We start from the raw sequence: 23,866 nt of genomic DNA, 5'->3' as shown, positions 1-23,866 counted from the left end.
AGCCCCAGCCCCAGCCCCGTTCCAGCTCCTACAGCCTCCTTGACAAGGGAGGTTTCTGATGTTGGTGGAACCGAGTTCTGAACCACCGCGGAGAAGGCAGAACCTTGAGTTTACCTTGGCCTCAGCCACAGCGATACACTCGTCCCAGCGGTGCAGCTCCTGGTACATGTTCATGGCCTCCTCAACAGCGTTCTAGGGAACCGGGCGGAGGGAAGAGGGAACCAGGAAAGTATGAGCACCGGAAATCAGCAAGTTCTCCTCAGACCGGCTCAGATGCCAGCCCATGTGGCCTTGACTTATACACAAGCAGAGATGGGTTTATTGTGAAACAAAAAAAGATTAAGCTTCAGGGAACCTTATTTGACAGGCTCCTTCCAAGGCAGTTTTTTTTTCCTTTTTTTATTTATCCTCACCTGAGTATATGTTTATTGATTTTAGAGAGATAGAGAGAGAGAGAGAGAGAGAGAGAGAGAGAGAGAGAGAGAGAGAGAGAGAGAGAGAGAGAGAGAGAGAGAGAGAGAGAGAGAGAGAGAGAGAGAGAGAGAGAGAGAGAGAGAGAGAGAGAGAGAGAGAAAGAGAGAGAAACATCTAATGGGTGCCTTCTGTACGTGCCCTGACAGGGGATCAAACCCACAACCTTTTGGTGTATGGCATGACACTCCAATCAACTGAACCACCTGCCAGGACCCCAAGGCAGTTTTTTTAAACAGGGCTCCTCAAATGGTATAAGCTTCAGCCCCATAAAATCCAGATTTTCCTCCATGCACAAGATTTATAAAGACAGGCTCTGGAGAGCAGGGGAAGATAGACGTTTTATGAAAGAGAGTAACTGTAAGGACTAACGCAGAGAGGGAAATTGAGTGAAACTAATGGTATAAACATTTCTCTAATTCTCCCCAAACCTTTGGAAGCCCAGCTAACCAGTGCTCTTCCCTCCCCCGAGTCTGCCTGGGTTTTCCCCCCTCTGATCCCCTTTTCCATCCGGTCCCTCTTCCCCCATTGCCTGTTCCAAGAAGATCATTTCAGCCAGTTTGTAGTTCTTCTCCAGCATGGCTAGACGTGCTCGGACCCGATAAAAGTCCGTTCCTTCTCCACCCTGCGGGAAAAGGGAGGTTCCGGTTGGTCTGTCAGTGCTGCAGGAGCCATTCTGTCTGTGCAGGCTGAGACAGGAAGGCCTGAGAGGCGTGGAAGCTACAAGACTTGGAAAGCCGAAAAACTTCAGGAGCTTAGAGGCTTAAGGTTTGGCAAGAAATCCCCAAACAGTCCAACTTAAGGGTGCAGGTGGGGTGGGCCGGTAGAGGAAATTAGTTAAAGCTGGAAAGCTAGGACTCCTGGAGCTGAGGACTAGGAAGTCTCAGCTGGAGACACTGAATGAATCGGAGAACAATACTTGCATATTCCTGAGACACTTGATCTGCAATCTTGTTGGTCTCATGCAGGAATCGAGCTTTTGCTACGTGGCCCAAGGCAGAAAAGCACCTACGGTATGGAAGCAATAACAGGAATAGTAACATTATTATAGGATCATCATTAATTCACTGGCTCAGCAGGTATATACTAAGCATCTATTATCTGCCAGGCACTGTCTTGCCAGAACTGAAGACACAAAGGGAATAAGACAGATGAGGGCATTGCTCTTAGGGAACTTACTTTCTGGTGGAAACAAATAATTAGTAAAAAAAAGAAAAGAAAAAAGATAATTTCAGAGAATGAAAAATAAAATAAAATGTGTGATAATATAGACAGTGACTGAGGGAACTATTTAAGGTGGCAGTCAGAGAAGGCCTGTCTGAGGTGCTGACATTTGAACTGAGACCTGAATACAAGAAAGATGCAATCACGTAAGATGGGGAAAAATTATTCCAGGCAGAGAGAGCAGCTAGCGTAAAGGCCCTACGGCAGGAGTGAACTTGGCAAGCTCAAAGGGCCAAAAGGATGCCAGTGCGGCTGGAGGCAAATGGGCAAGTAGGTACCTGGTATGGGAAGGAAGCAGCGGCCAGTTATTATAGGGCCCTAGGACATGGCAAAGAGTTTGTGTTTTCTACTAAGTACAATAGTAAGATGCGAAGCAAGTAAATGACCATCTAATTTATGTTTTTGAAAAATTACTTCAGCTGCTATGGGCTGAATGGACCTAAGGGTATAGGACAGTCTCAGGGAGACTACTTAAGAGGCTTTTGAAACACTGCAGGTAGGAGATGGTGGTGGCCAGTTCTAGGGTGGAGGCAGCAGGGTGGGCAAATAAGAGACTCGGATCTGTTTTGAAGGCCCTGGATCAGAGTCCCTCGGACTTTCTGACCGTCTAGCAGTGGGGAGTACGGGGAAAAGTGGATCAAGGATGACTCCTAGCCCAAAGAGCTGCAGTTGACACTGACTGAGCACCTACAATCTGTGCTCTTTGCACAGGTGCTCTCACCTGTTCTTCACTATCACTACCCTTCTTCTTTACTATCCTGCAAGGTCAATTCTATTATTTATTACCCCTATTTACATAGAGGAAATTGAGATACCAAGGCTTGGAAAAATTATGTAACCTCTCTAAGTTTACACAAACTGATAAATGGAGCCACGGTTTAAGCTCTAAGAATCTGGAGTCCCAAGTTAGTCCTATGAACTCCATTCCTATACCATACTCAGAACATACACACCAATGCAGGAATTGTTAAAAACTTTGAAGCGGCATCCAGTTACAAGAACGGGAAGCACACACAGTAAGAGACACACGCCTGCAGTCCAGGATGGGGAGGTGTGGGTAACTACTATGGAAGGGCTCGATGGCATCTGTTGGCGTGGGAAGTGAACGCTGGGGAGGAGCAGCCCTCACGTCCAACACCCACGTGGCCAGCCCCTCTGCTGCCGCCATCTCAGCTCTACAGTCCCCCTCACCACTCAGCAATGTGTAGCTGCCGCGCCTCCAGCGCCAGTTTACTCAAGGTTTTCCACATGGCCTCTGTTTCCGGGGTCATTTTCAGAGTCTCCAAGAAGGCCGCTGCCCTGGGGAGGGAAGGAGCCCAAGCACAGGAATGAGTCCAGGGTCAGGAAGACACGGGGGACACTGGCGATGGGGCAGGGCAGGGGCGGGCCCGGCATATCCTGTTGAGATACGGCCAGTTTTACAACCAGTCCCAGGTTGCTGGTTACCAGCCCAGCTCCTCACCGGTTGTAGTTGCCGTCATCAATGGCTGTTCCGAACTCAATGAGGTTCTCATCCAGTGTGTAGGCAACTGTAGTCACACCTTCGGTCACCATCACCTCGGTCTTCCCCCCTTCCCGCTCCAGACCTACAACATCACCCTGTAAAAAAGTCCATCCCCCATCACACCCCAATTCCAAGTTAGTGTTTCCACTGAGTCAACTGCAGAACAGACCCACCCTCATGCTCACACGGCGAGGGAATCACAATGACCCTTGTTTTCCTAACAGCTAGTTTCACTCAAGACGATAAAATTTCCTTATCTGTGCTATTATCCTCAGGTTAAAGTACACTCGTAGCTCTGATGGCACTAATGCCGGCAGGTAAGGTGACAAAATGTGACATCCGCTTCTGCTTCCAGCAGGACCATGACTAGGTATTCTTAGGGATTTTCCCCTAAAAGACAACTTGACCCTGGCATAGTTGGGAGGGGAGGGGAGGGGAGGGGAGGGGAGAAGAGGAAAGAAAAGAAAAGAGAAAAGGTCAGCAAGCTAAAACCTGAGCAGGAAAATATGAGAGGTGAGGAAGTGTGAAGAGTGCATTTGCTCTGCAGGCAAACACAGCATCAGGATGGGTCCTCTAGGACCACAGGGAGGCCAAATCTGAGGATCCCTCATTAGGCCCCAGGATCCTCTCTTCAGTAATGGGAGCTAACGTGGCCCAGGGCACTGATAGGCCTGATTCCGGCAGAAGCAAACACAAAGCACCTTGGGAGGAAACATGGATCTGTGGCAGGACAGAAGAGAAGGTCTGATCTTTGTCTGAGAAAAAAGGAACTGGAAGTCTATGGCTTATAACAGAGCATCAGCCCACAAGGACGTGACATAGAACTGGCCTTCAAGGGGATTTTTCCATTGATTTTTAGAGAGCAGAAGGGAGGGGGTGGGGAGAAACATAGATGTGATAGAGAGATATCAATTAGTTGCCTCCAACACACACCCCAACTTGGGGTGGGGATCGGACCTGCAACCCAGGTACTTGCCCTTGACAGGGAATGGAACCCATGACCCTCTGGTACACAGGCTGATGCTCCAACCACTGATATACACTGGCCCAAACCTGACATTCTTTTTAATGCATTGCTGAGTTCAACTGAAGAAATCACTAGGAGTGCTTCCTACCCCCTCTTCCATCCTTTCCCTTTGAGACAGAGACGATTTCCAGCCTGAGGGAATGCCTCGGTAGGACTGGGTGGATTCCCAGGGCCACTGTAGTGGAGACCATACTCCCAGGGTCTAATATAATGTCAAGAATCTCAACAAGAATGGTTCTAGGGCAGCCGTGGGCAAACTACGGCCCGCAGGCCTGATCCGGCCCGTTTGAAATGAATAAAACTAAAAAAAAAAAAAAAGACCGTACTGTTTATGTAATGATGTTTCCTTTGAATTTATATTAGTTCACACAAACACTCCATCCATGCTTTTGTTCCGGCCCTCTGGTCCAGTTTAAGAACCCATTGTGGCCCTCGAGTCAAAAAGTTTGCCCATCCCTGTTCTAGGGCCTGGTCCACTGTGAGGAAAGAGTCTAAGCTTTTTTATGATCAACTCCAACACAGAGATTACAGGTGGTGGGCAGAGAAAACCAAGTAACCTTCGGAGCCTCTCAGTGCTCTCATCAATCAGCCTGACATTATGCCTGAGGTGCCCCGGTGTCGACATACCTTTACAGAGGTCATGGTGACCCTCTCAGGTGCCTCAATGTTGTACCACACACACAAGCTGTTTCGGTTCTGAGCCACCAGCACATCACTTCCTGGGACCCACTGCACGTAGGAGCAGAAGTTGAGGATCATTGTCTTCGAGCAGCTTTCAATATCGTATAGATGCAACTGAGAAGGAAGGGGTGGAGAGCACAATTACATGGGGATAGGTGGTGATTTGGGATCTTGACCATTTCCCTAATGGTGAAATGTGCTGAGCTGACCCACCAATCAGGTACATGCTGAATTTCAAAGCGTACTGACTGGCAACCCTTGAAGTTTGAGTTGGCATATTCTGACTGGCCAAAGAAGAAATGACCTATATAGAGCAAAGATCTACACCCTACAAATGTAAGTTAGGTGAAGGTCCAACTTTCATTCTTAGAATAACTGGGCCAGAGTAACCAGCCTGGATTACAAAACTAAGGCCACCAGCCCAGACGGCATGGCTCAGTGGTTGAGCGTCGACCTATGAACCAGGAGGTCACCGTTAGTGCACATGCCCAGGTTGTCTGTCTGTCTGTCTGTCTCTCTCTCTCTCTGTCCCTTCCTCTCTGAAATCAATAAACACACACACACACATAAACAAAAGGCAGGCCACCAGACAAATTAAATGGTCTGGAATTTGTGATGGGGCTTTTGCATAACAATGAGAATAAAATAAAAAATCATCAGATAGTCTCTTTGCCCCCGAGATTGAACTCTGGTGATACCATATTGAAATCAGAATTAATAAGGGGCCAGGAGGAGACTGTCGTCAGGCCAGCTACGATGCTGTTGGACTTGTGTAGCTGACGAGCACTAGGACAGCAGGTGTGGGTAAAGGTCAGTGAGGCCCAAGGAAGAGGAATGCAGGGGGAAGGGAGTTTCACAAGGACACACTTGTGAGTAGTAAGAGAGAAACCAACTCTCAAATTCCTCTACTGACTTTGGTGCCATCGTGACACAATCTCCTTAAGGGCAATAGAGTATGGGTTGTGACATCAGATACAAAGAATGTTGATTCTTCTGGGCCTTGTGCTATGGTAATGGCATAGCACCAAGAAATTACATCCTATCCTCTCCCCACACCCTGGAAGCAGCTATACCACATCCTCTTTGGACCAGTCAATGGCTAAGGCCTTAGTAACCCTCCTCACACGAAGTTTCCGGTCCCTGAAGAGAAGCTTGTGCCCAGTCTCGTTAAGTTCCAGCCAATCCACACGGCTCTCATGGCTGATAGTGCCAATGTTGTAGCCACCGATCAGATCCACTAGAGAGCAAAAGAGACAGGATTAAGAAGAGACGTTCCACATAATCATATACAGGGCAGGGGGCACTCTGCAAAAGTCTGGCCTTACAATTATAGGTTGGGTTTTAAGAATGTTACATAAATCTAGAGCAGCCGTGGGCAAACTACGGCCCACAGGCCTGATCCGGACAGTTTGAAATGAATAAAACTATTGAAAAAGAAGACCGTACCCTTTTCTGTAATGATGTTTACTTTGAATTTATATTAGTTCACACAAACACTCCATCCATGCTTTTGTTCCGGCCCTCCGGTCCAGTTTAAGAACCCATTGTGGCCCTCGAGTCAAAAAGTTTGCCCACCCCTGATCTAGAGTATGTGCTGAGGAATTCAAATGGCCAACAAAAGTTTGTTAAGATACTGGGTTTCTTCAAAAATTGTTGAGGTTTTGTTTAACTCTATAGTTAACTCAAAAAATGTGTTTCCTCTCTGGTACTCTTGGAGTTGTCCCATAGTAGATCAGAACTATGGAGCAACTGGCTTCTATTACTCACAAAATCCTCTGGAATATAGCACTGGTCACTTTAAGGATGCGCCCCAGTTGCAGGACACCCCTGAGAGAAGGCTGATGAGCAAAATGACCTTAATGATCAGATTGACTCCAAGGAGTTACCTGCACATGAGAGTGCCTATGATGTAAGAGCCTGAGGGGCAAACAGTGGTGAAGGCACACACAAAATCGGGGGAACCTCTGAGTAAAGCTAGGCTGATCAGGACAGAGGATGAATATTTTGTTTTGTCTGAATCTTGTAAACAATATAAGAAACGATCACACTTAGAACAGACCACTCGCCCTGGCCAGTTTGGCTCAGTGGATAGAGCTCCGGCCTGTGGACTGAAGAGTCCTGGGTTCGATTCCAGTCAAGAGGACGTACCTCGGCTGCAAGCTTGACCCCTGGCCCTGGTCAGGGAGCATATGAGAAGCAACCAATCGATGTGTCTCTTTCACATCAATGTTTCTCTATCTCTTTCCCCTCCCTTCCACTATCTCTCAAAATCAATGAAAAAATATCCTCAGGTGAGGATAAAAAAAAAAGATCAGACCATTCAGGGATTCCTAGGATGCTTTCAGGGAGTCTCTTGAACAAAGTCCATTCACAACTCTTACTGATATACATTATTAGCAAGCAATGTACCTGCCTTTGTTATATATGCTGAAGCTAAAGACCAATGCCAGTTAATGTCTACAACTGGGAAGACCAACTTAAAAATGAATTTTCCTTTAATTAGGAAGCAAAAAGAATAAAGCCATGTTTTAATGCCCTAATTATAAGAAGAGTCATAGAATGCTAGAGCTGTGGGGACTCCATTTACATACACTGAAGATGAGACCTAAAGAGTGAGGTGAGCCTGGCCAATGTTGCTCAGTGATTGGGTGTCAACCCGTGAAGCAAGAGGTCGCTGGTTCGATTTCCAGTCAGGGCACATGCCTGGGTTGCAGGCTCAATTCCCAGTAGGGGGCGTGCAGGAGGCAGCCAATCAGTGATTCTCTCTCATCATTGATATTTCTATTCTCCCTCTCCCTTCCTCTCTGAAACTCAGTAAAAAAATATTTTTAAAAAGTCTGAACACTAAAAGACACTGAAAAGGAGAGAAAAGGCAAGCCATAGGCTGATATAAAATACCTGCAATGATAATACCCACCAAAGGCTATAAATGCACACATACAGAACTCCTTCAAGTCAATTTAAATAAAGAAGACCTGATTTTAAAAATAGGCCAGGGATATGGTCTAGCAATTCACAGAAGAAGAAAGCAAAAGCCAATAAACAAATGCACAACAACAAAAATATACAATTAGATACTATTTCATCAAGTTGAGTCAGTTGAGTCAAATTATGAAGTCAGGCAATGTCAAGTATTGGAAAGAACGTGGAAGAACGGAAGCTCTAACTGCTGGTGGGAGTGTAAATTGGTACAATCTCTTTGGAGAGCAATTTGGAAATATTTAGTGAAATTAAAGATGTGTCTCTTCTATGATTCAGCAATTCTACTCTAGGTATAAATCTTACTGAACTGAAACACTCTAACAGTGAAAAACCAACAACTTAAGTGTCCATCAGTAAGAGACGAGATAAAAGACCAACGGTACCTATAATGAAATGTTTAGGATTTGACAGAACTGGGTATGGATACACAAGTAATAATAATCTTAGTATTATTAACAGCTAACATTTATTAAATGCTTATTAAGTACCAACCACTAGTCTAAGTGCTTTTCATATGAGGTAGCTGGTATTTTTATCCCCACTTTGGGGATGAGGAAATTGAGATACAGAAAGGTTAAGTGACTTACCTACGACCACACAGGTACTAGTAGAGGTGGGGATGCTGGACTCCAGAGCCCTGTTCTTTACATCTACACTATAAGGGATGCTATTCTCTAGACTTCTTAGAGAATACTATGCTATTCTCTAGACTTATTCTTTTTCTAGGCTTAAAGCATTTCATGATGAAAAATTAACAATTACAAACCAGTGAAATACAAATAAAGTTTCTCATCACTAGTTACTAATGACAAAACATACAGAAAATAAGGTCCCTTCCAGTTCTAAGAGCCTATGATTCTATGAAGACTAAACAGGAAAATTTATAAATTTGCTAATGGTTCTTCTCTACAGTTCATAATTTTTCAGACCTCACATAGATGTCTAGAGAACCTGAATAATTCTATGGGCAGGCCTATATATGTACCAACATATGGACATATGGAGTTGACCATTTCACATATCCTCTGTAGAGTGGGGTCACAAATTTACATCTAATTCCTCGATCAGCCACTGTACACAATCCTGTGATATGTAAATGCACTATAAACATCTATTTTAATAGTATGAGAGAGTCTTACTTACCTATAGCAATAGTCTTAATATCAATAAGGTAAGCCAATTTCTTATTCTCTTCCATTCCCTTCTGACGCCTCTCATTAATACGGACACTGAAACATGAAGGTGAAAAAGGCAAAAGAAGGAAGTTGGGATGTTTATTAAGGGCTCAAGTACCACATGGGATGAAGTTTTAAGGTTAATCTGAGGACATAGGAGTTAGAAGTCAAAAAGGAATTCCTTTTGAGTTCCAAATTTTAGAGAACCTTGTGGGGTTACCTGATGAGGTGGGGATTCATGAATTCCGTACGTACAGAACCCAGGGTATCATTATTCCCATATTCCACCAGGGTTAGCTCCCCAGCATTGAAGATCATGCATACCTGGGGATGAATAGAATTGCTATATGGTGGAAAGGTTGCATGAAGAAAGAGAAACAGTAAAGGGAGATGACTGTCAGTTCAAAAGGACTCCCACTTTTCTCTCTGTTCTGTTCCTCTGCCCATTTCACCCTCTGCCTTTCTTCATCTGCTGTCTTCTCAACCTATTGCCACTTGCCATCCTTCTGACACGACACGAAGGAGCCGGAAGGAAGCTTATGAAGATAGCGATGGTGAAAAAGCTCTACTCACATTTTCATTTTCAAAGAAATACTTCTCATTGCCACCAGATCCCTGCCAAGCTATCTGTAAAAAGAAGACATAGGGAACAGTGTGGGTAAACGTCCAAGACAATGCCGAAAGAATGAAAGGGTGGGAGGCAGAGAAACCGAGTCTGGGGAGGCTATGATGCTGCACAGAAGTGGTGCTTTGTCAGCCTTTGCCCGGTCGCTATGTTCCTGAGCGGCGCCATAAACACGGTCTAACAGTGTGATCTGTATTCCAGGACTCCAAAGCTCCTGGGCCTCACTCCCTGAAACCAGTATCCACGGTATCAGAATGTTAGAGCTTCCTGTGGAGATCTTCCCTAGGAGCTTTCATGCTCCATTCTCGGCCAGCTACCATCTGCTGCTGCTCTTTGGGGAGCTTCCCAGACTATCCCAGCACCCCTTCTTCCCACCGCCCAGGCCAGAAAGTGAAATGGGCATGGGGCGGAAAGGCCCTGATGGGACCCTGAGAGATTTAAAGGGGGGAGCAGGAAGAGATTAACCAAAAAATTTATACGCATATATACATAACCCATGGACACAGACAATAGTGCATTGAAGTCCTGGGGGGGCAGGGGTGGGCTGGAGGGGGTCAATGGGGGAAGAAGGGGGACCTATGTAGTACTTTCAATAATAATGATTTAAAAATTAAAAATAAATAAAATAAAGAAGTCCCTTCCCAGCCCTCCACTCCCCCATCTTGGTTCCTACCTCACTAAGGCGATTCGTGTTCAGGTCCCCCAGCAGCAGTGTGTCGGACGTGTGGGCCACCAGGTAGCGTTCCTTTCCCAGAATTTTCACTTCTTCCACCTCATAGCCATAGTGTGACTTGAGTACCACTCGGGTCCCCGATGATAGGTTCTTCACAATCACCTGGGTAGGGGACAAGTCTGAGCTCCCTAGGCTCCCCTGACCCAAACGAAGGGTGAACATGCTGTGCCCTGTGCCCACCTCCACAGCACTAAACAAAGCTGATATCTCGTTTCCTCACCTGGCCTAAGACACCTGGGTAATAAGAACACCCCACATTTCCATAGTGCTTTACCATTTATGAAATGCTTTCATATGTTATCTCTTTCGATGCTTATAATAACATATGATTCTGAAAGTTCCACTGGACAAAACCAATCACTCTTCCTATGTTCCCACAGCTCTTTGTAGAAACCTTTATGGTAACTTTTACCACTGTTACTATATTAGTTTTTATATGTCTGTGCCTTTGCTGGAATGATCTTCTCGATTATGGTACAGGGTGTTACAGATAATTATCTTTGCATTTGCAATGACAAACAGTGCTGACACAGAGAATGGATAAATATTTCTGGAGAAAATGAAAGAATGAAGGAATCAATGAATAATAAATGAAAGAAAAAAGGAAGTGCCCTAGCTGGTTTGACTGGTTGGATAAAGCGTCGGCCTGCGGACTGAAGGGTCCCGGGTTCAATTCTGGTCAGGGGCATATGCCTGGTTGCGGGATCAATCCCCAGTAGGGGGAGTGCAGGAGGCAGCCAATCAATGATTCTCTCTTATCATTGATGTTTCTATCTCTCTCCCTCTCCCTTCCTCTCTGAATCAATACAAATATACATAAAAGAAAAAAGGAAGATTAAGGTAGAAAAACGAAAAAAGCGGGCTAGGGAACTAAGAAATTAACTTGCAACACCACACACAGTGAGCTCAGAGGCTCTAAAACATCAGAATTCACCCTTGTACTCCTACTTATCAACTTCACCAGTTGACATCAGCTAGACAGTGAAGTTTTAAACCACAAAGATGTAAGTGGAAATCTCCATACCCCTTGAGCCTGATGTTTAAACCTTTTCTTATAGTAACCTGGAAGAACTACTTCAGTAAAGTTGCCAGAGAGCTGGCCCGACACGTTCTGTTCCCCAGAAAAGCTCTGCCGGCGGTTACATTTGACACTGTGGCTGTGGCCAGAAGGCAGAGAAGTATTCCAAGGAAGAGTGAGCCATGGCAAGATCTTGGAGTGGCAGGCTTTCAGCCGCGTACCTGGCTGGGTCCCACGTAGGTCAACTCGAACTTGTTCTTATAGATGCTCCTCCGGAGGCAGCAGTCAAACTGTTCCACTCCCCCACACAGTGTGCCCTAGAAAGGAAAGTGACCGCATAAAGGGAAACACACGTGGACACAGGCATGGGAAGGTATCTACAGACACCTTCACCACTTAGGTTCGAGAATCTAGGGGAGTTGGTAGTTTTGGCAGGTCCCAGCAGGAAAAGAGTTGGCAAACTCGGTCTCAAGGGCATAGCGATGGGATGTAAGGGAGAACTCTGCTCTGCCTATACAACTCTCTCGGCCTCCAATAAAGTATGCAGTTCTCTCTCTTGTCTGTAACGTCAGATTTCTAGGCTGGGGTCAAAAGGGAAGAGGAGGTCCTCTAGTGTCAGGAGAGCGCTTTAGGACGAGGCGGGCTTTTTCACAGGCTGGAGAACATCACCCACACAGGAAGGGCTAACTGAGGAGCATACTGCACAGAGCCGCGAGCCATCCCGCTTCCAGGCCAAGGCAGTGACGGTGTATAAGTTGGCAATCTCCTTGGGCTTCGCCTCTTCCCAGATGCTTCTTCGAGGGCTCCAGTTGAGCACCCGAAGTCTGTAATAAAGTATGTGGCTTTTAGAAGAGATGGAGAACGAGGAAAGGAGTGAAACGGGGCTGGTATCTGAAGGAAATGGATCTTGCTAAATCAGAGAAGAAAGGAAAGGAAAGAGAACAGACCAGCTAGGAGGAGAGGACGAAAAGGTTCAAAGGAAGTAATTTGGGAAAATCAGATCAAAGTAAAATGGAGTAAGAGTGATGGGAGCTGAGAAAACAAAAGGAGATTGGAGCTGGTGAGAAAACAAGCTGTTAGCAGTAGAGAAATATGGGGAGTGGGGGTGGAGAGAAATGATAATAGTTAGGGAAGAAAAAAAGGAACAGGAAGAGTCACATACAAGATTAAAGGGGCTAGAAAGATAGGACTGACAACGCTGGGATTAAAAGCACTCTAAGAAAGTGATGGGACCCAGACCCTAGTTGTTTATCTACTGTTCCATCATTCATTCATTCACCAAAAATTTGGGCATATATCATGTACTAAATGCTAACCTAGTCACTGGAGATAAAAAAAAAGAAAAAATGAATAAGGGCTCTTCAATTTAGCCAGACAGATACAAACTCCAAAGCATAATACAATGTGATAAGCACTAAGCCAGTGGTCTAAAAAGAGGTGATGGGAACACAAGTGGAAATACATTCCACTGTGGAATCCCAGAGGGAAGCACAGAGACACAACAGAGCATGTGCATTTTGGACTTGCCAGTGTGCCCATGGCTGGAGCAGAAGAGGAAATACATAAATTAAAACCTGAGAATCTCTTTCAACATACACTGATTGTGATCCAGTCTGCCATTCTGGTTGAGGAAAACTGGACTAAGGCAGAGTACACAGGGAAAGCAGGCAGAAGATGCAACTGGAAGGGGGCCCCACCTGTCATAACTCCCCAGCACAACAGACTGGCCCCCAGGACTTGTTGCAGCTGTGGTGAACTCTCGCTCCTGAGGGTCCCGGCTATAGTCAAACGTTTGGAGCACTTGGCCTTCCTTTCCATAGGCCACAATCCTCCGATCACAGCCTGCAGCCACGATGCTGTTGGTAGCCCAGGCCAAGGCATAGGGTGGGCATGGATGGTTAATCAACTTCCCCTAAGACAGAAGTAGAGAGTTCCAACACTCTGACTCTGGGGACTCCACCAGAAATGTCTCATTCACAGCACTGGACACACTCACTCTGATCATCTTACTCTGCAGACATCTTTCTCCCAGCACATCTTAATCCTGAGATTTCACATGTGGGAAGAGCTCAGGAGATTTATCTCAGTGCAGTGGCAGATGCGATGGTGTGAGCACACTCCGCCTATACAAGCTTCCTCGGCACACTGGGAAGTGGCAGCGCCCACCTAAGCAAGCCCCCTAGAGCCCCTACATAGTACCCTGATCTTTCCTACCACTGGTTGCCCTAAGGATGATGTAAACTTCTGATTGGTCTGGAATGTTATATATGTTGCTGCACTTATATAATAAACTTAGATCTGCGTCACTGAACCTGGTCTCCGGAGTCGGGCATGCTTCGTTAGGACTCCGTCGGCCTCACCCCCGCGGGACCCCCTGCTTCATTCACATATTGCCTTTCTGTCTTATATGCACACATACATATATAGGACACAGATGTACACACCTACTGACCTTGTGTTCAAGAGGAACCCTCAAAATACTTATGTGCTGGAGATATTTACTATGTACCTAATAAGGTCCCCAAAGGAAGATGTCCTACACATTAACCAACCACAGGGAGCTATGGCTCCTTTTTATTATTTATTTTTAGGATGGAAACATTTAATAAAGTATCACATAAGTAATTCTTCATGTAAATGATTCAAACCAAAGAGAATTAGAGTAAAACATAAACATTCTTTTTACCTTTTCCTTCTTGAAAGTAAATAAGTCTTTCTTCTATAAGTTTCTATACATTACATATTTTTTATATAATGAGAATAATTTTCACTTTTCATTACTCTCAGAGTCTTTATTTCCCTTTGTCTCCAAGTCCCTTCCACCTGACTTACCTTTTCCCATAAATATTACGCTCTGGTCCCCTAAACACAAATCCTCCTGTGGCCGCATCCCACTATCTCTCCCCCTGAGGTCTCCCTCCTCTAGCCTCCTTCCCCGGCACCTCAACCAACATCCCTGAATGTCCAGCCTCCTCCAGGAGGGCTCTTGGGACTTGCTTACCTTCCCCAGAGCATCCTTTATTCATACCTGTGACTCTCCAGACCCTTCATCTGCCAAGAAATACCTAACAATAGTGCCATCAGCATGACCAGATAGAATTCCTTTCCCAGAGCAACTGAAAAAGGGGAAAAGAAAAAAAGGAGAGAAATCCAGGAAAAGATTAGAATACTCTGTCTTACCAAGAAATTCCCTTCTTTGTCAAACACTGCCCTGCCTGTGGTTCCCGCGCCCAGTCCTCCCCATCTTTCATACGATGGTCTCCCAGTCCAGACTTCCCCACAGCCTTTTCCTACCATTCCCAAACTCCTGGGATACCGTTCTCCTTACTCACTTTGTTGTCAGTGACACCACGTAAGAATCTGTCCCATAGATGGTAGATGACTTATTAGTTTTAGTGTTTGCTAAACGAACCTGAAAAATGGGAGAATGGACACAAGTCTGGTTAGGGTACTTTCAATTTTGCCCACGTCCTAAGGAAAGAAAAAAAAAAAAAACTGGTCCCTATGCATTCTCCCCTAGCATACAACTCCACCCTAAAGGAGATTAACCATATTTCTTTCTTCATAACAATTATCCCCACCCCCAACCTTTCCTGTGGTTCTCTTCCCTCCTTTACCTTCCCTTCGGCCAACCCAAAGGCAATGTTGTTCTCGATGGGCCACTGCAGGCAAGTGACAGCACTCTGTGAGAAAGAAAGGATGAAAAGGATAGTCATGTCTATGTGGGTTGGCACATTTATAATAGCATGAATCCGAACCGCCTGGGCACCTTGGCTCATGCCACCACCACAACTGCCTACAGGGAAGGAGAGGAGGGGACACAACTGGGCTCTGAGGAGGAAAGCAGATGAGGATGAACAGCCAGGTAGCACCATCTTTGCAGTAGGAGAAGTCAGATACAGATGTTAAGAAAACATCTGGTTGCATCTATAAGCAGGTATACTGATACATGTTTGTTCATCCTAATCTCCCAGGGGCTGGTCTGAACTTTACCGTCTGGATGAACTTGTTACAGATGACTTTCTTGTCACCCCTGCCAAATAAAAAGAAGAAAAAGCACATTAAAAACCATTTCCGTAAAAACAAAACAAAAACACCATTTCCGTAGATAAATTGGCACAAAGAATGCTGGGGGAAGGGCAGAGTGAGCAGATATGTTCTACCGCTCCACAGGTGCCTTGAAAAGAGGTATAAGGGGGAGCGTGAGTAGCTTGGAACAATCACCCGGGGCTCCCCAGGATCTTACAGGGCCTCCTTGTTGACTTAGACCGATTCCTCCAGGGTCGGGATCACAGAACACAGGGGGCCGGCAAAGTCAGGGAAGCAAAAACAGACTCTGCCTTCCGTGCCACAGCTTGGCCCCTCATCCTCTCTATTCTCCCTCCCTCATGAGGCAGTTCCTCCTGCCTTCCCCCTCTGCTCTGGGTCATCCCCGTCCCCCAGTCGCTGTCCTTACCAATCTTCTCCAATTTTGTACACATAGATGATGTTGTCAGTCTGTCCTACGGCAATTTTAGTGGAATCGGGAGAAAACGCCATGCCCTTCACCATATAGCTCTTTCTGCCATACTAAGAATTAAAAAGAAAAAAGTAATGAGAACATGTGAAAGGGAAAAGAGAGGAAAGGGTGTATGTGTGACTGTGAAGAGCTTGAGGGATTTATATTGAGAAATGGAGGGGTAGGCCAGTGTCTTTGCCTAAGGCCAGGAAGTGGGTTAGAAAGTTTTCCAGGTTCCTAAGGCCCATCAGCAGGTTAAGGTACACATGGGTACTCTTCACCTTCATGTCAGCTGGTTTGGTGGAGAATTTATCTCTCCGCTCCCCATGCTCATCATACAGCAACACCACTCGGTCCACTGTGCAGACAGCAAATTTGGCATTGTTCTGGGACCAAGCCATGCAGGTCACCTTTGCAGCTCCATCCTGCAGAGGCAAAGAGGGCAAAAATAAATCCAAGTGCTGGTCTAGAATGCCAAAAGTACTTCTAATTCCATTACTTCTAGTGTGGCTCTTGTCAATTTTCCTTAAAGCAAAGAGATGCACATGACCCATCTGGTCTCCCAGGCCATAAAACCCTAGGCTGTGAGAACAAGGTGCTTCTAGAAATCCATAATGCAAATGTACTAAGAGGCGACATGCTTAGTCAACTGTACCTATGTCCCTGCAATGGTCTTGTCCCCTTTGAAATAAATTCAATTGATCTAAGTTTTGGTCTTTAGCCATTTATTCAATTAATATTTTCTGAATACCTCACTGAGAAAGGCACCTGGCCAGGGGCTGAGAGGGAGACAAAGACCAAAACATGGTCTCTGCCCCAGAATCTAAAAAGATGGTGCAAAAAAAGGGAAAAGCCCCCTAAGTGAGGTATGTACAAAGCACTGTAATAGTTTGTAGAAGTCTGAGATAATTTGTTTATACGATCAACATTAAGCTTTGAAGAATGAATGCAGTTGAGTGAGGAAATTATCTTAGGTAGAAGAAATTGCATGAGCAAAGGCAAGTATGGTCAAGTAATGGTAATTTAATAGAACCAACACTGTCTTGTAAATAGCAAAACAGAGGAGAAACAGACTGAAGCCAGTTCAAGAAGGATCTTCAAAACCAGGGTTTTTGGATTAGTTGGTAGGAAAGGGGGAGACAGTAAAACTTCTGGAACAGGGAGTAAAATAATCAGAGTTGAGACGTAGGATGAGCAATGCCTCCTTGTTTTTTGTTTTCCCTTAGCTATCCACTTCACCAAAGCCCAAGTTAGAAGTGATCATCTCCCAGTGGATTATTCTTGCCAGGTCTGTCCCTTCCGCCACCAGCCCTGGTCCTCTATGATGCTGCACGAAGAATTTTCCTTCTTGAAATAAAAAATTTAGTTACTGCTTCAATTGATTAATTACTTGAGCTGTAGAGTGCTGCCTTAAAACAGTTACTTTTCATTTCCAATCCAGTTATCTCCAGTCAGAGGTTTAAAAAAAGGCTTTTTCCCCCATCAAAATCCTCCAACCAGTCAGAAAATAGCCACACCACCACTAGTATCACCCTCCAACTCTTTTTTAAAAACTTTATTTTTTTAAAAAAATATTGTTACTGATTTCAGAGAGGAAAGGAGTAACATCAGTGATGAGAGAGAATCATTGATTGGCTGCCTCCTGCACCCCCCCACTGGGGATCGAGCCCGCAACCACAAACTGGGCATGTGCCCTGACCGGGAATCAAACCGTGACCTTCTGGTCACACTCAACCACTAAGCCATGCAGGCCCGGCACCCCTCCAACTCTTGATTAAATTATGTTAGAAGGGCTGAGGGCTCCGCAACAATTGTTGTCTATCATTTTCCTTCGTCATTTTTTCCAATCCTGGGCATTCAGCCCTTTCCTGCATCATGACATCATCTTACTTTGTAAGATTGAAGGAAGATTTCACTTCCAATTATTCCATTAAGGTAAAGAAAAAATTTAAATTACAGATTCAGGGGGCAGTTTACTGAGCAAAGGGCACATCTGTCTCTCTCTTTAATTTTACTTTATTGATTTGATTTTAGAGAAACATTGATTGGCTGCCTCCTGCATGTGCCCCCAGTTAGAGATTGAACCCACAATCTGGGTATGTGCCCTGAGGGGGAACTGAACCCGCCATCTCTCGGTGTGTAGTATGACACTCCATCCAACTGAGCCACACTGGCCCGGACTGGGCACATCTTTCTTTTGTTCTAATTTCCTTCTATCCTCCTAATGCCAATCCTCTGTTAAGCCTTCCTGATTTCCATAATTAATTCTCTTTTCTCTGCAATATGTACTTCACAGGGCTGTTCTGAGGATTAAATGCACTAGGAAATAGAACAATAATAGCTAACCTTTAACAAGCACTTACCATAGACTGGGCATTTTGATAAGTACTTGATATTCATTATCTTGTTTTACCTCGTAACACTGAGGTAGATGCCACTATTATGCATCTTTTACAGGGGAAACTGAGACACGGGAGGGAAGGTTAAGTAATTTGCTCAAGTGTCATAGACAATTGGTAAGTGACAGAACCAAGATTTAAATCCATGTATGTCTGACTTCATAAGCCACAATCCTAACTTCTTTACTTATGCTATTAAACATTCAGTTACAAGAGATATTATTCTTATTAGTTTTGTATTTTGAATGTCCTTCTCTCTCGTCTATCCATATTTTTACACTGCTTTTCGGTTTACAATGTTCTTTTGAGTATATTACCTCCTTTAACTCTTCCCAGGTCCCCTAAGGTTGCTATTAGAGGGACTGCTGAGAGAGACAGTGTGATAAGGGCTCAAGTCTGAGGTAGCAGGACATGTATTTAAAGCAGCGGTGGCGCTAGGACTTGAATTCTGGTTTTCTAACCGCTAAACCCAGCCTTTCTTCGCCATGTTTCAGGGTTCCTCCCCCAGTACCCAGCCTCTAGTGAATAAGAGATCTATCTGCACCATCAGAACGAACGGTGCGGACTCCTGCGGAACTCCCTCTTGGGGGCATGCACGTAAAGCGCTTATTTAATTTAATTCCGTGTAGGTTTACGTTCGTTGTTTACAGGCGCAGGAGCCTTTTGAAGGCAGGAGCAACGACAGCTAGCTCTGGATCCCTCTGAGCCCCAGCACGGGGCCTGGTACAAAACGGATGCTAAATGACACGCAATGCCAGCTGCAGGGGTTGGCGCTGCCTCTCGCCGACTGGACAGCATCGACGCAGCCGAGTGGCGTCCCGCCGTCGGTCCTCTGCCCACAGTAGGCACTCGACAGGATTACGCTTTAGTCCCCGCTTCTCGGGAATGTTAAGACGGGCCGGGCCGGGACGGGCACGCAACTCCTCACCTGAGGGCTCAGCAGGGTTCTCAGGTGCTTCAACTGCATGACGAACACCTGTGTCTCAGATGCCACCAGACAGCGACAACTCCGGCGGTTACCTGGACAACCCGTCACGCAGGCGCAGCCGCAGCTACGCCGCTGACGCAAATGCGCCCGGAGCGCACCACGCGTCACAAAGTCACCACGTAGGTTCGCCGCGAAGCCAACAGGACGCGCGCAGGCGCAGTGAGCTTTAGGGCGGGACCGGGGCAGGACTTGATGACTCCTCTCGGTTACCAATCCCGTCGCTGCCTGCATTCCAGATCTAGCCCGGCTCCCAAGCCTGCTGCAAACCGAGGTCTACGTCATCGCAGCCTTTCTCGCCCTCGGATGGACGTAAACTTGGCTGAATGCTTTCTTTTAATCCTCGCAGCCCTGAAGGAAAGCAGGGCAGTTGCTCTTCTAGAGCTTTTACAGTTGACGGAATTGAATCCAAATGAATTATATGACTTGCACGGGACCGCAAGGCTAATAATGATAGCTAACAGTGAATACTCAGTGTGTGTCTGCCGGGCTTACTGTGCAAAGTGTTGCACATGCATTATCTCATTTAACCTCAAAGCCACCTTTTGAGGGGATGGCACTATTGGTCCTATTCTACATAACGGTCAGTTAAGGATGGAACTGGGATTCAACCTAGAGCTGGCACATTTGAACACCCTTTCTATTCCTTGTCAACTCCTACTTCCCTGTCTCCATGCCACTGTACCCCGTGACACTCCCTCCCCCAAGAAATGATGTGTCCAGTCTGAGAGATTAATGTTTTGGAACCGGTGGCCAGGGAGAGGTAAGGTAACCTGCTTCCAAATTGGGTAATGGTGGATTGAAGACTTCTGATTAGATCAGGATGCTTTCCTGTTTCAGGGTGGAGAGCAAACCAGAAATGGGCTCATCTGATAGATTAAGGTTGTCTTGTGAAATCTGGGGTTGGAGATTGGTTAAGTAGAAAAGATATTGACTTCTTGAACCTTATTTGGATCAGGGTCTCTTTCAGAATTGTTGGTTTAATTTCTTGTAACATCCCAGAGAGATCAAGATTCAGAAAAGGAGAGTTATTCCTAAGCCTTCTCTGGAAAGATCTAGAGTTGAGAAGACCTGTGACTTGTCTTCTCAAAGTGTAGCATATGCTTTCCAGACAGATTCTGGGTTCCGAAGCCTTTCCCCGACAGTGGTTGCAAATGGCAACTGGTATTTCACTGGCACCAACCAACTGGAACTTAGGAAAGAGTAGAGGACAGTCCCTGTTTTTACAGGAAACAAATAGGCGTCAGAGCCCAAATTATAGTTCTTTTGACAGGGGAGTTTGAACCCTTCAACTGTATTTCCAGAATCCTCCTCTGGATATGGTGGCAGAGAGCGAATGTAACATCATTTATGCTTTACAGTTATTATTGAACGTGACTGAGTGAACAGAGACCCAGACAACAGGGAAAGCAAGGACAGGGAAGAATAGGCCCAGGAACACACAGGAGGAGCACGTAGCACCGAGGGATCCATTAGTGTAGCTGCTCTTTCATTTGTCCCAAGACACTGTTCAGTCCTTTTCTGAAAACTAGCTCAGGTTTGATGGAGGAGTCACAGGAATAAACGGTGAGGAGCTGAGCTGCTGATGTGAAGATAACAAGGCTCCCAGCCCTCTCATGTGATATAACTTTAGTTTCCACTGGTACAGGAAGAATTTATACCCTCTTTTTTCCTTCTCCCCTTTCTGGCCCAACAAACCAAAAGGAACTAAGGGCTCTGGTTTCCTATACCCCTTTCCACCCATCCCAGGCTGGAGGATCAAAGCAAACACTTTAAAATGAGAGTTTGCTCCCGTCAAGTTGGTGGCAGTGTGAGGGGCCCTTGTAGTCAGGGAAGATGGGGAAACGTCTTCAGCATACTATACAGTCGGCTCCATTTTGTCCAAGAACCTTTATTGGAAAAATGTCCAAGGAGTGAGATCACCAGCAGCTGGGGGTGCTACCAAGTGAGAGGGGGCGCACCTGAGGCTCCATGGAAGACATCGGAGTAGTGCAGTGCAGTGTCTGTCATTATTTATTTGCTGGGAGAGGGGGGGTATCCACAGAAACCCCTCTCTGAGACCCAGAGGCAAGATGTGGGGGCAGCAGGGAATGCTGAGAGTCCTGATACAGGGGAAATGGGGGCTCCATTTGGGACCTAATGGGATAGGGTTGAACAAGTGATTCTCCCCTGGACCTGGGGGATGGAAAGACATACCCCATCTGATATCCTCTCCCCAAATCCAGGGGCACAGACCTACCTTCTGGCCCTGTTCACAGTGGAAAGAGGATGGGTACCAGGCCTGAGATTGTGGGAGTGTCATTATCTTCTGGGATACTGTGGGATCCTTCCATCTTGGGCTGATCACCATTGTACGCTCTCCCTGACCCCATCCCCATCCCCAGGTTGTTAGTGCATCTCTCTTCTGGTTCTGTTTCTTCATTCATACGTCTATGGTGTTAATGGATGGTGATTTTTTCTGTGAATGAAAATGACCTGAGTCTCTAAATTTCTGGAAGGAAATACCACCTCCATCCCAAATTTCCACTGGAACTTTTCCTGCCCCTCCTTGCTTTTCTCCCTTTTCCCTGACTGCTCCTAGAGGCAAAATATCACCCTTCCCTCCCTCACAGGCCCCACCTCACCTGTCTTGTCCCCACTGGCCTTCCCTGAGGACTCTGCTCTGGCCCCTTCCCCTTCTCCTTGGGGTTGTTGTTGGAGTCGTTGTCCTTGATGATATCGTACTGACGGCAGAACAGCCCGATGACAGCTGAAACACAGCAATACAGTCTGAGCCTTGATCCCAACCTCCCCACTCACATCCTCAAAGGGCAGTGAGATACCCACAGTTGATAGAGAATCCGAGAAGAAAATCCTTGAATTCCTGGTGCCCACGCACAAGCACCACCCTCTTAGCCTTCCTCTCTGGGCTCCCCATAACCTCCTCTCCCTCTCTTCAAATTTCTGCTAATCCCTCTCAACTAAGCATCTTCCCACTCCATTTCTCTCACCCCCTTTTCTCTCAACAACCTTCACCACCTCCCACCTTCACTGAGCCCCATTCCCGCAATCACTGGTCCCCTGTCCAGCTGCTTACTCACCAGCCCACATGAGCAACACCACCACAATGATGACCACTTCCCCTGTCTGCAGGGGTCGCTCTCCATCCAGACCCTCCACTGTGATGTCACCTGAGGAGGAAGGACACAGCCTCTGGGTGTGGAGAGTAGCTAGAGAGGTATGTCTATGCCGATAGTGAAGGACGGAGATACTGGGGAGTAGAGTCAGGGTAGGCCCATCACAGCATTGCCCCCTCTCTGGGAAGCTGTTGATGAACCAAGTGGTCACAGGCCAGAAAAGCAGGAAGGCTACGGGTCAGGCACTTGCTCACACAAGCTGCAGCTGCTGTGAACTGAGGTTGTGTAAAAGGAAGCTTAAGAGCCCTTCCTCCAAGGGATTCATTACCAGCTTGTGTACACCCAGTCGCCTGCCAGCCTCCTTCCCTTCCTTTCCTGGCAGTACAACAAATTAAGTCATCCTTCTCTTCATCTAAACTAGACTGTTGCTTGCTTTGGAGAAATAGACAAGAGGCTTAAGTCTAGATAAAAAGCCAGAGCATGCAAAGCGTTAGGGAGTGGGGACTAACAGATCCTCACCTGGGCTCGAGCTGTTTGAAGGCAGCCGGTCAGAGCCCTTGAGAGTTCGAAAGTGCACCCGGGGCCCCGGGGGGCTCTCCCCGCGAAGGCCGATGCTCCTGACCTGCACCGTGTAGTCGCTGTCTTCAGCCAGGCCCCAGAGGGCACAGGCCCGAGTGGTGGTGTTCACCTCGCGGATCACCCGCTGTCCTGGGCCATTCTGTCGCTTCAGAAAGACAATGAGAGAGAGAAGGGCGGCCTCACCCCACTCCCAGGCCACAGGCGCAGCCCAGCACTCTTGAACACCCAAGCCAAGGGAATACGGTGGAAAGGGCAGCTGGAGGCAGGGCACACCAGCTCCCAGAGTCTCCCCCGGCTGGCAGGGAGCTGGGGTTGGTGGTGGGGATATTCAGAGACCCAAGGACACAAGTTCGGGGAGCAGAAGGGTGACTCATACTTGCTGGGAAATGGAGTAGCCAATGACGATGTTGCCTTCTGGGACGTCCCAGGACACAGTGGCCGAGTTGGCTCTGAGGTGAGTGACTGTCACATTCACAGGAGATGGAGGCCGGTCTGTGAGTGCCGGCATGTTAGCAGGTTAACAGGTTCCACCCACAGGCTAGCTCTGGCCAATTCCCACCTGGATCTCCTTTACTCACCTGTTCGCACAAAGCCCAGGTCACAGCTGACCAGCAGGAGGACCGTGGGACTTAGATAAGGGGAGAGGGGCATCAGCGAAGCCATGGTCCCCACCGAGTCCGCTAGGAGGCACCGAGGCATCCGCTAGACCTCCAGGCGGGGCTCCTGGAGATGGCAGGAGTTGGGGGTGGCGGTCAAGGGCCGTCAAGAATGCCCGTGTGGGCAACAACTCTCCCGGACGCCCCGCGGCCCAGAGCGCCCCCTTTCCCAACCCTTCCTCGCGCATCACCC

At 46.8% G+C, this 23,866-nt stretch overlaps 2 protein-coding genes across 3 annotated transcripts in view; both read right to left on the bottom strand.

The window, feature by feature from the left end:
* The window catches only part of IFT172 (intraflagellar transport 172), a 31,838-nt gene extending 12,376 nt beyond the window's left edge, over positions 1-19,462 (bottom strand). Inside the window, exons 1-21 of the mRNA XM_006767447.2 lie at positions 19,266-19,462; positions 16,220-16,363; positions 15,897-16,009; positions 15,434-15,473; positions 15,058-15,123; positions 14,773-14,852; positions 14,469-14,556; positions 13,138-13,352; positions 12,141-12,264; positions 11,662-11,757; positions 10,363-10,524; positions 9,638-9,691; positions 9,285-9,388; positions 9,033-9,118; positions 6,032-6,144; positions 4,854-5,021; positions 3,158-3,294; positions 2,887-2,994; positions 1,395-1,479; positions 1,004-1,096; positions 115-192 (exon numbers count right to left, since the gene is read on the bottom strand). Of these exons, the coding sequence (XP_006767510.1) occupies positions 115-192; positions 1,004-1,096; positions 1,395-1,479; positions 2,887-2,994; positions 3,158-3,294; positions 4,854-5,021; positions 6,032-6,144; positions 9,033-9,118; positions 9,285-9,388; positions 9,638-9,691; positions 10,363-10,524; positions 11,662-11,757; positions 12,141-12,264; positions 13,138-13,352; positions 14,469-14,556; positions 14,773-14,852; positions 15,058-15,123; positions 15,434-15,473; positions 15,897-16,009; positions 16,220-16,363; positions 19,266-19,304 (2,193 nt within the window). The 5' untranslated portion in view covers positions 19,305-19,462. The remainder of the gene's footprint in view (positions 1-114; positions 193-1,003; positions 1,097-1,394; positions 1,480-2,886; positions 2,995-3,157; positions 3,295-4,853; positions 5,022-6,031; positions 6,145-9,032; positions 9,119-9,284; positions 9,389-9,637; positions 9,692-10,362; positions 10,525-11,661; positions 11,758-12,140; positions 12,265-13,137; positions 13,353-14,468; positions 14,557-14,772; positions 14,853-15,057; positions 15,124-15,433; positions 15,474-15,896; positions 16,010-16,219; positions 16,364-19,265) is intronic.
* Positions 19,463-21,193: 1,731 nt separating this feature from the next.
* FNDC4 (fibronectin type III domain containing 4) lies at positions 21,194-23,763 on the bottom strand. 2 transcript variants are annotated; one of them, XM_006767445.2, is made up of 6 exons: positions 23,596-23,763; positions 23,394-23,509; positions 22,958-23,162; positions 22,403-22,492; positions 21,947-22,071; positions 21,194-21,780 (listed from the first exon to the last, which is right to left on the bottom strand). In XM_006767445.2, the coding sequence occupies exons 1-6, from the start codon at positions 23,714-23,716 to the stop codon at positions 21,745-21,747; spliced, it is 693 nt and encodes a 230-aa protein (XP_006767508.1). In that variant the 5' UTR covers positions 23,717-23,763; the 3' UTR covers positions 21,194-21,744. The 2 variants fall into 2 exon arrangements, with proteins under 2 accessions (XP_006767508.1, XP_006767509.1); XM_006767446.2 differs by having other exon boundaries at positions 22,958-23,156.
* Positions 23,764-23,866: the final 103 nt, after the last annotated feature.

Source organism: Myotis davidii, unplaced genomic scaffold (genome assembly GCF_000327345.1).
Source record: "Myotis davidii unplaced genomic scaffold, ASM32734v1 scaffold238, whole genome shotgun sequence".
NCBI lineage: Eukaryota > Metazoa > Chordata > Mammalia > Chiroptera > Vespertilionidae > Myotis > Myotis davidii.
This window is presented reverse-complemented; position numbering and strand designations above follow the sequence as displayed.